The sequence below is a fragment of the Diabrotica undecimpunctata genome, unplaced genomic scaffold (genome assembly GCF_040954645.1).
Source record: "Diabrotica undecimpunctata isolate CICGRU unplaced genomic scaffold, icDiaUnde3 ctg00003300.1, whole genome shotgun sequence".
Lineage (NCBI taxonomy): Eukaryota > Metazoa > Arthropoda > Insecta > Coleoptera > Chrysomelidae > Diabrotica > Diabrotica undecimpunctata.
Window position 1 is genome coordinate 1 of NW_027314497.1, and position 14,435 is coordinate 14,435.

The window sequence follows — 14,435 nt, forward strand, 5'->3', positions numbered from 1 at the left end:
CGCGCTATCTCAGAGTTAATTTATTTCTTTATTTATTTTAACTTATCTTACAAATAATTTATTATATCCGTACGTAACAAATTCGCGTGCGCGGGTCTTGAGAATTAACTGGCCCTCCATATAAAAATGTTGTATTTATATACGAAATCCTGATATACTAGACGCGCTATCTCAGAGTCTGATATACTAGAACAGCATCGAAAGATCGAGAAGCTTAGCCGGCTCATTCACCATAATTTTAGTTCTAGACTTCCACCGAAATTTCTACAATAAAACAGAATAATTAGTCATAAAAGTTAGGCCAGTATATTTATCGTAACAGTATACTTGACAATGACAACTACAAGCTATCCTGGGACCGCACTGTGCTCACAGAACAAACAGTGGCACATAATAGACCAGATCTCATACTAGTTATTAAACTAAAGAGACAAATAACATTAATTGATGTGGCGATACCCAACAACCATAATCTTCGTGTTAAACAGAACGAAAAAATCGCCACGTACAGGGATCTGGAAATTCAAATACGAAGACAGTGGAGAATGGAAAGTACCCAGACAATACCTATTATTCTCTCTACTACTGGAGTAATTCCAAAGAAACTCCTAGAAAACATAAAAAAGCTAGGTCTGAATGAACATCTCTACAAGACTATGCAGAAAGCTGTAGTACCCTCAACGTCCAGATGTGTACGAAAATTTTTGGGAGATACTCCAACATATCAAGCCACCTAGGGCTCGGTAACACGGAAAGAGTCCCACCAGAGCTCAATCCTTTTGATACCGTAGGTATCTGGGATGAGTCAATTTTCCCCTTAGATGGAGTGTGAGCCGTATGACTAAATCTGGGATACTAATACTCAAAAGCAAACTTAATTTCAAGCACATAGTAAAAGCAATAAACACATACGCAATACCACTTTTCACATACTCATTTGGCTTTATAAAATGGTCGAATACGGAAACTGAAGAACTAATTAGACCAAATAGAACCGTGATAACTAAATAGGCATCAACTACCCCAAATCGTACATCCAACGCATGACACTACCACGCACACAAGATGAGAGAAGAACATCGTGTTTTGGAAATATCATTCACTACTTAAAGATAAAAAACAGCAAAAAACAAACACAAAAATATATAGAGCAGCAATTAGACCAGTGATAGCATACGTAGCCAAAGTAATATGTCGTACGAAAATAGATATAAAGAAAATAAAAATATAAATAAAAAGTAAAATATAAAGAAAAAGTAAGAATTATTAAAAGCAAAATGATAAGAATAAACAGCCCAATAAAGCCCGAACAAGGAGAATATAGAAGACTAATAAAGCATGAAATAAGAAATAGAAATATAACCGAAGGGGAAGACATAGTAAAATTTATTAATCCACACAGACTGAGATGGTTTGGACACATACAAAGAAGAGAAAAAGACGCACTAATAAGGAAGATAACAAACCTGAAACCAGTAATAAACAGACCAAAAGAAAGACATGTTCGCATGTTTTAAATAACATTTTTGACGATTGACCATTTTTCATATAAATCCCACTAAAATATTAAATAATACCAGATAATTTAATTTTTAACTATTCTATCAACAAAAATCTAATATATGATTGCATGTATAAATTTAGTGGTAATACGATATTCACAGATAGCGCCGCTAAGTACCTCTTTGTCGATAAAAATGTTTACATAATAAATATGTGTCATTTTTCAATGATATGGTGTGGATTATGTTCTTGCAAATGCGTAACTTTAATACATTCCGATTGACACAGCGGAGCAGTAAATTATTATACATAAAGATGTTGTTAAAGATATCTTTGCTTATTTGGTCTACTAGGTATTTGATAAAATTATTACTGTCTGCACAACTTGGCACCTCAGCCAATGGATATAATTATAGAAAACTGTAATTTATATTAGGGTTTGAAATATTACAGAGTCGTCATGTAGAAATCTACGATTAAGTTAAAAAATTACCACAGTCGTATGCCGCAGTAGAGCCATCTCTAGATCAGAAACAAATTAATCGAGGGTGAAGATCAACCTTAATGTGTAGTATGTTCCTGGCGGAGTAAAAAAAAATTAAGAATTAACTAAATATTGAACTCCAGAAATAGTTTTAATTTATATATATAGTATAATTGTTTAAATATAAATATCTGCCTGAATTTAGATGTAAAATTAACATTATCTCTTCTAATGTTTACTTTCAGTCAACAAACGAAGACGAACTGGAAGCTGCCCTCGATACTGCATTAACTATTGGGTACCGTCATATAGACACGGCGGCTGCCTACCGTAACGAAAAATGTATCGGAAAAGTTTTACGGAAATGGTTTGATGCTGGAAAGTTAAAAAGGGAAGATATATTTATTACTACTAAGCTTAGTCCTGAACAAATTCATCCCGATTTAGTTGAATCAGCATTAAAGGACTCCTTAGAAAAGTTACAATTGGAATATGTAGATCTTTATCTTATGCATTTTCCTATGCACATGAAATTAATCGATCCTCTTAAACCGTGGGACATGTTGGATACAGATTATCTTGATGTTTGGAAGGTAAGCTTAAAATTTTCTAATTTAAATATAAATAAAACCCCTTTTGGTAGTATTATTCTTAATATTATTTTTTATTCTTCCTTCATCAAACCACTTGTTTCTTTTCCTTTTATGAAACGGTTCTTAGCCATTTTTTATGATAATAGCATTGTAATTTGTTAATTAAAATTATTATCAATTCGGTATCCCGAATTTCCGATTAAAGTAAGTGCCTCCTAATCGCGAAATATAGGCAACAATACATTAGCTTATAGGGCAGTCCTTGCAGTGGGGATCCTGGCTTATACAGAAAAACGCAAGCAAGTGTGGGGTAATACTGCACTTTCGTCGCATTGGTGGTATGTTGACTAAATTGTATAGGAAATGATGCTGATAGAAAAGGCATTCAGGCATCAAACGTCCAAAAATCTTTTCAGGCCATAATAACTAAAATACCTTCTTCAATGTAATAAAAAATATACTGAAATAATGGTATCTACTGAGGTAAAATATTCCGGGAGCAAACTGAGCCTTCGTTCGGATTTCCGGGTGAGGAATATTTTAGGGTAGCACCTAATTTGGGTAGCGGTTAGATACACTTTACGAGCCCGCTAAAGTTAGGGTCTACTACAGGTTCGTGACCCTGCCCTGCCTACGTGAGCTGTGGTTCACTCTTACTCCTTTCAACCGAGAGGGTATCACATCCCGACCGATCATCCTTGTCAAAGACCCCAAAATTTCCTAACCCATCCTAACATCCACCAACCCTCACTGGCCAGCGTGGTAGAGAAACGGCCATGAACACACGTAAAATGAAAAACAATGAAGACGCAAGGCCCTCAGTCTACGGCAGTCCCTTGAAACTAGGCTATAGAGGGGGACGGAGATAGAGGGACAGAGGGTGCTAAGAATCCCCAGAGTGGACCAGGCTACTTATACAAACGACAACGGCAAAGAATATGGTTTATGGCAACCCATAACACCAGAACATTAATGGAGGATGAAAAACTTGAGGAACTTGAAAACGAGCTGGAATCATATAAAATGGGATATACTTGGATTATCTGAAATACAGCGGAAAGGCGAAAAACAAATGATACTTTCGTCGGGAAATCTATTTTACTATAGAGGAGAATCTTCTAACGGTGGGCGTCGAATTTATGATAAATAAAAAAAAACACGAAGAATATACTTACAATTAAAAGCATAAGTGATAGAGTTATTTATCTTATCTACAAAGTAAACGAAAAAATTCGATTAAAAATCATCCAGGTATACGCACCTACCAGTGCCCACACAGACAAAGAACTTGAATGGTTCTACGATGACGTTAACACTGCGCTAGAAGAGGTAACCACCAACTATACCATACTGATGGGAGACCTAAACGCAAAAATATGCTACAAGCAGGATGATTAGGAGTTTGTACTTGGACCTCACGGAACGCGCTATCTCAGAGTGGGTTAAACTCTTATTGAATTTCTTCTGCAACAGAATTTCTTCACCAAAGAAAGTGGTCAATCACCAAATGGCTTGAACAAGAACGAAATTGACTTTATCTTTACTAAAAAAAAAGACGCTGTTCAAGACGTAACTGTATTAAATCAATTTTTAACCGGAAGTGGCCATAGAATGGTTAGAGCGAAGGTAGTCTTGAACGTAAAGAAGGAACGAAGAAATATGGTAACAAGGAATAAAAATGTTACGTTCAATGCGATTACTAACACAAGGGCATACCAGGAAGAAATAGATAGAAACCTTCAGAATGACGTGCAAGATGAAACGGATATTAACAACTTAACGAAAGGGTGGTGGACGCTCTAAGGAAGGCACATAAGAATTGTCAAGTTAAGCAAATAAGGAAAAATGAAAAACTTACAGAACACACAAGGAACCTAATGCAAAAAAGAAGGGAAATGAAAGATAAGCACACAGGGACATCGCAGAGCTGAGGAATTTAAAACCATTTTAAAAGCTGTTAGGAAATACATAAGGGATTTTAACACTAAATAAACAACTAATACCATAGAACAAAATAAAAGCCTTAAAGTTCTAAAACGAAAGTTGAAGACAGGAACCAGGAACATTTATAAGCTAAAAAATAGACAAGGACATGCTGTATATGAACAACAAGAAATTATGAAAATTATTGAAGAGTACTATAGAATATTATATCGTCGAGATGCTTATATTCCAGATGTGGAAATCCCAGCTATACAAAATCAAGGATCAGAGGAACTTCCAGCTATAACCGAAGAGGAAATCGAATCAGCGTTGAAAGGTATGAAGAACAGCAAATCACCTGGAGAAGATGGCATTGTAAGTAAAATGTTAAAATTAGGAGGCAAATGCGTCACAAAAGCTTTAAAAACCGTTTATAATGCCTGCCTCTTTGAAGGAGTCACACCAGCAAAATGGAATAGTACCATTATGTAACAGAGAGCCGAGATGTAACAGAAATTGGAAACTACAGACCTATCAGCTTTTTATCTCATTTATATAAGCTCTTTATGAGAATAATTACTAACAGACTGGAACCCAAGCTGGATTTTCACCAACGATTAGAGCAGGCCGGATTTAGGAGTGGCTTTGGAACGAATGACCACCTACAAGTAATAAAATCCTTAATAGAGAAAGTTACAGAATACAACAAGCCATTGATATTAATATTTGTAGACTTTGAGAACGCCTTTGACTCAGTCCAGCTTAGCTCCATGTTAAGAGCTCTTACAGAGTGCACAACTCTTCTTCGTAGCTATATATAACAGCGCAACAGCTGCAGTTAGAATATATTATGGCAACACAAATACATTTCACTTCGAGGGGGGTATTAGGCAAGGAGATACCATCTCTCCTAAGGTATTCATCACTTTGTTGCAGAGTGCTATGAGAAACAATAATTGGGAGAATATTGGAGTCAACATAAATGGAGAATTTGTGAACAAATTGAGATTTGCAGACGACATAGTCCTTATTGCAGACCGGGTAGATCATACATGTCAGCTTCTTCAAGACATTCAGAGCTCGTGTACATGAGTTGGACTTAAAATTAATTTCTCCAAAACACAATATATGACCAACCTAGTACTGGCGAAAAACATCTCAACTAACGGCACGCAAATTGAACAGGTGTATAGCTATAAATATCTGGGCTACGAGATTAAATTAGGAAGAGATAATCAAACAACGGAGCTAAACAGGAGAATAGGACTGGCATGGGCGGCTTACGGAAAACTGAGAGAAATCTGTAGATCAGATATTTCCATGTACTTGAAAAGAAGGTCTTTGATCAATGTGTACTCCCAGTTCTAACGTACGGAGCAGAAACATTGACCCTTACCAGAAAAGTAATCTATAAAATACAAGTGGTACAGAGAGCAATTTAGAGGTCAATGTTGAATGTATCCCTCAAAGACAGAGTATCAAATACAATAATTAGGAGAAAAACTGGTGTTACTGACGCAGTTCAAAGGATTACAACATTGAAATGGAACTGGGCTGGGCATGTTGCCAGATTAAAAGATGGAAGGTGGACGAAGAAAATTTTGGAATGGAGACCTAGACACGATGCTTATCGTAATCAAGGACGTCCTCTAACAAGGTGGTCAGATGACATCAATATTCAGCACAACTGGATTCAGGGTGCTCAAGGTAGAATGCATTGGAATTATTTGCGGGAGGCCTATATCCAGCAGTGGACTGAAAACGGCTGATCATGACGATGATGATGACTTAATTACTAGTTAGAACAATTAGGATAGGGTCTTGGAATCTTACAGATAAGAGTGTGGAATTACTAGATGAGCTAAAAAGAACTAGGTGAAGAAGACAAATTGTGGTATGTAGGGAAAAGTATTGTAAATGCATGGGTTAGTCTTATTTTTTATTATATTTATTTCCTAATAAAACCTTGTATTTAAAACATAATTATCGACATAAAATTAAAATCGCTAACGATTTCTGCTTAGTTGAGGAGACATGTCGTGGAATGCAAATTTTAGATTCCCCATGTCTCTTTTAACATCTTTATCAATGTCTGGCTATGTCTCGCAATTTTTAGAAGGCTCCAGATTAAGGCAGTTATCTGAATTGTGTTTCGAAACTATTTTACGGATTTAATATCAGATGTCGCTATTGCGTCCGTTTCGAAGCCATTTTATCGTTGCTTCCCAAAGACAGAAAAGATTAATTTTCACGTTGAGAACGCCTATGAATAACTGTTCTGATGAGCTTTATTAAAGCGAAATACGTATCAACAGATACATAGACGATTTGTACGTGAAATGAAATCTTGACTGCCTTTTTAATTTTATTTTTATTCGGATCTACTCTGTATGAGTACAAGAAACCAATTCGCTAACGATTTCTGCTTAGTTGAGGAGACATGTCGTGGAATGCAAATTTTAGATTCCTCATGTCTCTTTTAACATCTTTATCAACGTCTGGCTATGTCTTGCAATTTTTAGAAGGCTCCAGATTAAGGCAGTTATCTGAATTGTGTTTCGAAACTATTTTACGGATAATTATCGACATTGATTTCACATATTAGAATTTTAAGAATATTTGTTTATATGGAAAAAACAGCGTTTAAAAAACGGCACTATTAGGGACGCCGGAGACCCGAATCGTATATGAATAAAATCTTGATACAGGACAAGTTTCACTGGAAATACCACCCGTCGTGAATGTGTTAAAAGAGAAAAGACCGATAAGTTGACAAAAACAACCATAGTTTGTTCGAAATGCCAGAGTATGTATGAGGTAAGCACAGCATGAAGTCAAATGTTTGTGTATCCTGTGATGATGCTAATTTCACTGAAGTCGAAGACTCCGGGTAAAATCGATTTACAAAAGTATGGAGAAATGTAAGAAGAATAATACGATTAAAATATATCCAGTTCTAGCAAAAATATGTCTGAAGATCGGTCAGTGTACATTTTTTCTAATGTTCTTTCGAATATAATTTATTATATTTATCACATTTGAAAAAATTTCTATAACATCATAAGTATGAGTTTTCTACTACACTGTATACATAAAATCTTTTAAATATACAAAAATCAAGAAATAAAATAATTACATTTAATTGCTCTTCTAATCTTGTTTTTTTATTAATAGAAAATGGAAGAACAAGTTGATTGCAAAAGGGCTCGAACTATAGGAATTTCTAACTTTGGCATTGAACAAATGGAGAGAATAATGAAAAACTCAAGAATAAAGCCAGCCAATACGCAAGTGGAACTTCACCTCTACTTCCAACAAAAGGAATTACGAGAATATTGTCGGAAAAACAATATTGTCGTAGTTTCCTACTCTTCACTCGGATCTCCAGGAGCACCAGACTATTTTAAAAAGATAGGAAGGTATTTTAAACCATTAAGTATGTTTTCTTAAACTCTAAATAGATTCTTAACACAAAACTTTCGCAGAAAGTCTGTGTAAAAATTAGTTTTTGCAAATATAATATTAAATAATTAATACACAATGTTAACTGATTATTATTAACTAACCAATAATTGCAGATTGATAAAATAAAAGTGCTTCTGCTTAGACAATCTTATTCACAAATTGATTCTGTGTGGCATTTCACACTTTTAAAATTTTAAATTTAGAAAAATATATCGGAGAAAGACTTATCTATTCCAAAATTCTCCAATTAAAATATCACAGACAATCCTGTTAAAAACTAGAGCAAATCTTTTTTGAGCATCTGACCAATAACTGCTGCAACTAAGATTTGTAATACTTCTATGAATGCAAAAAGGAAGCGTTTGGGTGCTATTTGTATTAACTATACTTCATCTAATTTACTTAACGTTGCACGTCATCCGCGTCATAGCTCGTGAGGTCACATGATATTAACACGAAATATTTAGGCGGTAGGTGTGTTTTTTAGGATCACTTTGCCGAGTACACTGGCGTTACAACCACTAGACATATTTTATTATATACTCGTAGAAATAATATTTAAAGATTTCTATTAATGTTAACTTAAAGAAATACACAACAATATGTTTCATTTAATTTGTATAAATGCATTAAAAAACATTTGTTCGGAACACACTATAACTGTAATCTAACGAAGGCGATATTTTGGCATAAATTGGTAACACTTATTTGAAAGTTGCGGTGTTGACACTTTAGTTTTTGTTTTTATTCTTCTTCTTTAGATGCAAATCCACTAATGGATGTTAGCGATCACATTTTCCATTAATTCTCTATTTCTTGCAATATGTATCAGAGATTGTATGTCGTTAATCCCTATCCATTGCCTTATGTTTCGGAGCCAGGACATTTTCTTGCGTCCCATTCCTCTCTTGCCTTCAATTTTACCCTCGATTATAAGTTGGAGGAACTGGTATTTTTCATTTCGCATGATGTGACCTAGATACGCCGTTTTCCTTTTCTTGATGGTTTCGAAAAGTTGGCGTTCTTGGTTTATTCTTTTAAGGACATCTATATTTGTGATTTTCGCTGTCCATGGTATTTTTAGGATACGGCGATAGAGCCACATTTCGAAAGCTTCTAATCTGTTTATATCCCTCGTTTTGAGTGTCCAGCCCTCTACGCCATATAGCAGCACTGACCACACGTAGCACTTAGTAAACCTTAGTCTCAGTTGAAGATCGAACTCTGAACAAGTCAGTACCTTCTTGAATTTTACGAAAGCTTGTCGAGCTTGCTCAATGCGACATTTTACTTCCCTGTCCGATGCCCAGTCTTCAAAAAGCCACGATCCCAGGTATTTAAATTTACTCACTCTTTCAATGGACTTAGTATTCAGTGTTATGGTGGAGTTTTCAAGTGCATCCAAGTTTCTGGAGATGATCATAAATTTGGTTTTTTTGGTATTAATCTCTAATCCCATTCGCTTACTGTATTCTCTGATTATAGTGACAAGTTGTTGAAGATCGACTATGTTGTCACAAATTAAGACACCATCATCAGCATATCGTATGTTGTTGATCAGTACTCCATTCACTTTGATTCCCATCTTTGCATCCTCCAGAGACTCTTGAAATATGGCTTCCGAATAAATGTTAAATAAAAGGGGGGAAAGCACACATCCCTGTCGAACGCCCCTTCTTATATGTATGGGTTTGGATATAGAATTGTCTATTTTTAACTGTGCCGTTTGATGCCAGTACAAGTTTTCAATGCATCTTATGTCTTTTTGGTCTATATCAACTTTCTTGAGGATCTGCATTAACTTGTGGTGTTGGACACGATCAAACGCTTTTTGGTAATCTATTGTTTACTATTAATTTTGTATTTACTATTAATTAAACTATTTTGTTTTTTAAATAAGCGGCTCAAATTGTTTTTAACAAGATTATTTTTTAACTCTTGTTTTGTTTCTATTTATTTACATTAAATATTAATTTGTTTTGTTGCATAATCCACTTTTGCAATAATTATGTGACTTATTTGATTTAAAATGGATTCAGGATTTTTTTTATACTTTGGCAACTATGTCAATTTCGATCTCTGTCAATGATAATGACGTGCAACAGTAAGTAAATTAGATGGACTGTATATTAAAAATACTGTAAACGCGACATACGAAGAACTAGGAGCGATTAATTACAGGGACACGATCCGTCAACTATGCATGTGCGAGACGACTGCGTTCGAAATATTTCGAACCTTCAAATGAAATTGTTAAACATTAAACCATAAGGTTTATATTTGAGGCATGTCATATCAAAATTACCAAACTCCAGTTTTTATTAAAATTGAGATTTTCTTTAAATGATAAAATTGAGAAGCGATTGTATTGCGTTCTATTTTAAGAAAGCTGCAGACACAGTTATAAAATCTATAAGTTCGTTACATTTTAAAATCAGTGGCAAAAGGTTTTATATAGGAAAGAGTTCCAGATATAACAAGATACTAGTAAAAGGGGAACCTGTTTATCGACACGATATGATTGAATATAAATCAGTCACAAATTTTTAGTCGCAGTATTTTAAACACGTTTTAGAACGAGACAAATTTGGAAAACATCCACCTGAAGACAACGATTTATGCCAATCTATACAAGATTTACCAGAATATGTCATTTAAATTTAGTTCATAAATAATTTGTTTACTTTCAACAGCAATAAATCAATTTACCTTCAAAATAATATATAATAATTTATTATAATCCTTATCTTCACTGATAAACTTATATTATGTTATAATTGGTTTCAAATGAGTGTAGAGTAATAAATCATGAAGTGTCATAAAATTTGCCTGAATTTCGGTGTCGTCATGGGCGTAGGCAAATGGACGGATGTCAACTTCGTCGTCAAAAATTGATGTACCTCAAAATATCATATTTTGGATATTTTGTGATAACCAATTTTATTTAATTTAACTTATTCTTCAAACTCGTATTCCATTATATGGTCATTAAAGCTAATTACATTTTTATTTATAAAAACAAATTCACTTCCTTACTGAACGAATAAAAGCATTAGAAGAAACTGATAAGGGTATGACGCACCTCCTAATATTACTAAGAACTAAAATAAATCAACATGAAGACTAATAACGCGTAATGAGGTTTTACTTACACTTTCATTATAATCCCTCTTTTATTTTATTATTATCATTCGACATTCGACATTCGAGTTAGTAATTGTTACTACACCAATTAAACGTACAGTAATATTGTGATATAGAAATAGTGAAAAAGTTATAAAATGGCGACATTTACTCCAAAGAAAAGAGGTGTAAAAAATTCTCCGCTATCTGTTAGTGAAAAAGTTATAATTTTAAATGTATATGATTGCATAAAACACGATCACCCTAGTTTGTCTGTGCAAGAAAGTGTTGAGCGATGTGCCCGAATGACTGGAATTGGACAGTCCACGATTTTTAAATTATTGCGAGAAAGAAAGATATCAGGCCAGTTAAGTCCATGCAAGAGAAAATCAGGAAGACCAATAAAAATCTTAGGTGAAGACACCAAACGTGACATTCGAAGAAAAGTTCATTCGTTTTATTTTAAAAAGGAAATACCCACCCTTGACAAAATACTAATGGAGATAAGCCAAGATAACGATATTCCTTTGATATCCAGAAAACTTTTATGGAAAACTTTAAAAAGTATGAATTTTTCCTGGGAAAAGCACAATCGAAAGGCACTATTACTGGAAAGTGATGAAATCATTTGCTGGAGACAAAAATATTTGAGAACTATAAAACAGTACCGCAGAGAGCACAAGAAAATTTTTTATCTTGATGAGACGTGGATAAACGAAGGTTATATAGTCCAAAAAATGTGGCAAGATAAAAATGTAACAAGTGCTCGCCAAGCTTTCATAGAAGGCCTTTCGACGGGTATTAAAGTGCCTTCGGGAAAAGGGAAGAGGCTTATAATTGCTCACATTGGAAGCGAAGAAGGATTTTTAAAAGAAGGTTTGTTAAGCTTTGAGTCGTGTCGGACGGGAGATTATCATGAGGACATGAATTCGGATGTCTTCGAAGACTACTTCGGGGAAATGTTAAAATTTCTTCCAGCTGATTCGGTCGTGGTTATGGATAATGCAAGCTACCATTCAAGGCGCATAGAGAAGGTACCAACTTCAGCTTGGAGAAAGCAAGAAATTATTAACTGGCTGTCAAATAAAGGTATTCAGTTTGAGACGAATTCAATAAAGAAGGAACTACTAGCCGTAGTAAAACAACATAAATCTCGCTTCATAAAATATGCCGTAGAAGATGTAGCAGAAAAGTATAAAGTAACTGTGCTACGCCTACCGCCATATCATTGCGAATTAAATCCCATAGAACTTATATGGGCACAAGTTAAAGGATATGTTGCAAGGCACAATACCACATTTAAAATGAAAGATGTCAAGGTATTGTTTGATCAAGCCATTATGGAAATCACATCAGAAAACTGGCAAAAAGCAATCCAGCATGTTTTAAAAGAGGAAGATAAAATGTGGGAACTGGACAACTTGGTCGATCAGGTGGTTGACCCTATAATTATAACACCAGGGGATGATGACAGTTCTTCGGATGAAGACTATAGTGATGTAGAATTGTAATAACGTATCCAGTAAAGTTTTTGTAGTTTTTGTGAATAAATTGATTTAAACTCCCCACAAGTGTTTCAATATGTAAAGTTCATTCGTGTGTGTTTGTGAGTATTTCCCGATTTCGGTTCGTATATATTTTATTGTTACATTTTATATTTTTTTAATAACACTGTTCTGCTGTATTACATTTTTATTTCCTTTAATATGATTTTTAAGAATGCATATTCTTTTGTCAATTAACCCACTAGCGCGCCTCTGGCTCAGTGTTTATCTGTCGATAACAATGGACTAATCCCTTAAAACAGGGTGATACCTACCTGCTCTTTATGAAACGACAGAATTTTGCAATGCGGACGGAATTTATTGACGGATTATTGACGGATTACCCTGTAGCGCTTTTGAATACTTCATGAGATTTTATTACTCTACACTCATTAGAAATAGATTATAATAATATTAACTACAATATTTATTTAAGGAACGCAAAGAACAGCAATTTTAGGTTTAGTTACTATAAACAGAAATTCCCGCTATTTCGCAATTTATTTCTCAAATATAAATCAAGTTTAAGGTCAAGTCGTTCGTTAAAATTTTTTAAATATTAAATTTCAATAGGTAATTTTAGTTTATTTTAACCAACAAGCTCAAATTTTAATCGCTTGAACATATGATTTGTGTATTAAATACACAGCAGTGAAACTTGGAGTGATAACTGTTTATGTTTTTATAAATATACTTTTCCGGCTCCATTCAAAAACCAATAAAAGAAAAATTGTGTATTTATGCGTGTCATACTGCGAAAAACATCTGAAATTTATCCCTAAAAACTATTATATTGATATTTAAAAATATGTTTAAAATGCAAATAATGTAAATAAAGGCATTTTATATAAGATAGTTAAAGATAATAGTCCGATTCATATGTTAGGGTTTTGCTGGCATTATCTAAATAAAATACATTATATATGTTTAATTAATTTTGGTCACTATTAATATCATCTTGAATTTTCATAATATTTTAATAAAGAATTTTCTTTTTGAATTGAAAAGTTTTTTCTTATTATATTTAAAATGCAATACGAATATAAAATTTATTAATGTGAGTGGAAAATAAGAACTTTATAAAACAAGGTGCAAAGAAATTAAGAACGCCTAACAAATGACTAAAGATATTTTTGTATTTTATATTCATTAACTGGTATTTATTAAAAACACTTTCTTTTTTATTTTTTTTATTTGCTAGTAAATATTTCATATTTAATGTATTGTACTAAGCTAAAATAAAAAATTGCAATCTAGTACTCTACATTATTGAGCCTAGACATTGACGTGTTTTAAGAAACATATGTTAATGATTATGTTTTTTGATATTTCTTTGACAAATGAAAAATCTATTAAATAATAATATGGATTCAAATGAAAATAAAAACTTATTAATATTTAATTTCCGAAAACAAACTTTCAACCCTGTCGAAACGCGTCTTCACTTCAGCTAGGTCTTCATTTGCATCGTTTCTGTAAAACACTTATAGAGATGCATATTTATTATAAGTAATATTAATAATTAATTAGGTATAATAAATGTAAACGAAGGAAAAATAAAATTTTAAAATCAAAATGTATTCACAATTGTGAACGCTTCCCAAGATACGTCACGCAGAAAAGCATAACGCGTTTATAAATTTCACTCTTTAAAAAATTTCCATAAAGGGGGCCTTATATGACAATTAATTCTTAGAGAGTAAACTCCAAAAAACTTTGCATATTCCTGATTTTTAATGAAAATATTAGTTCCGTTAATTTTATATTTATGAAAATATGAACTCATATTAGTGTGCAAGT

General features: G+C 33.5%; 1 protein-coding gene across 1 annotated transcript; it reads left to right on the plus strand.

Annotated features, from left to right (window-relative positions):
• Positions 1 to 2,232: 2,232 nt before the first annotated feature.
• LOC140432230 (aldo-keto reductase family 1 member C13-like) lies at positions 2,233 to 7,968 on the plus strand (the record flags this gene model as incomplete). Its single annotated transcript, XM_072520054.1, has 2 exons — positions 2,233 to 2,580; positions 7,678 to 7,968. Coding segments are annotated over 2 exons (624 nt in total), but the record flags the coding sequence as incomplete, so codon positions are not given.
• Positions 7,969 to 14,435: the final 6,467 nt, after the last annotated feature.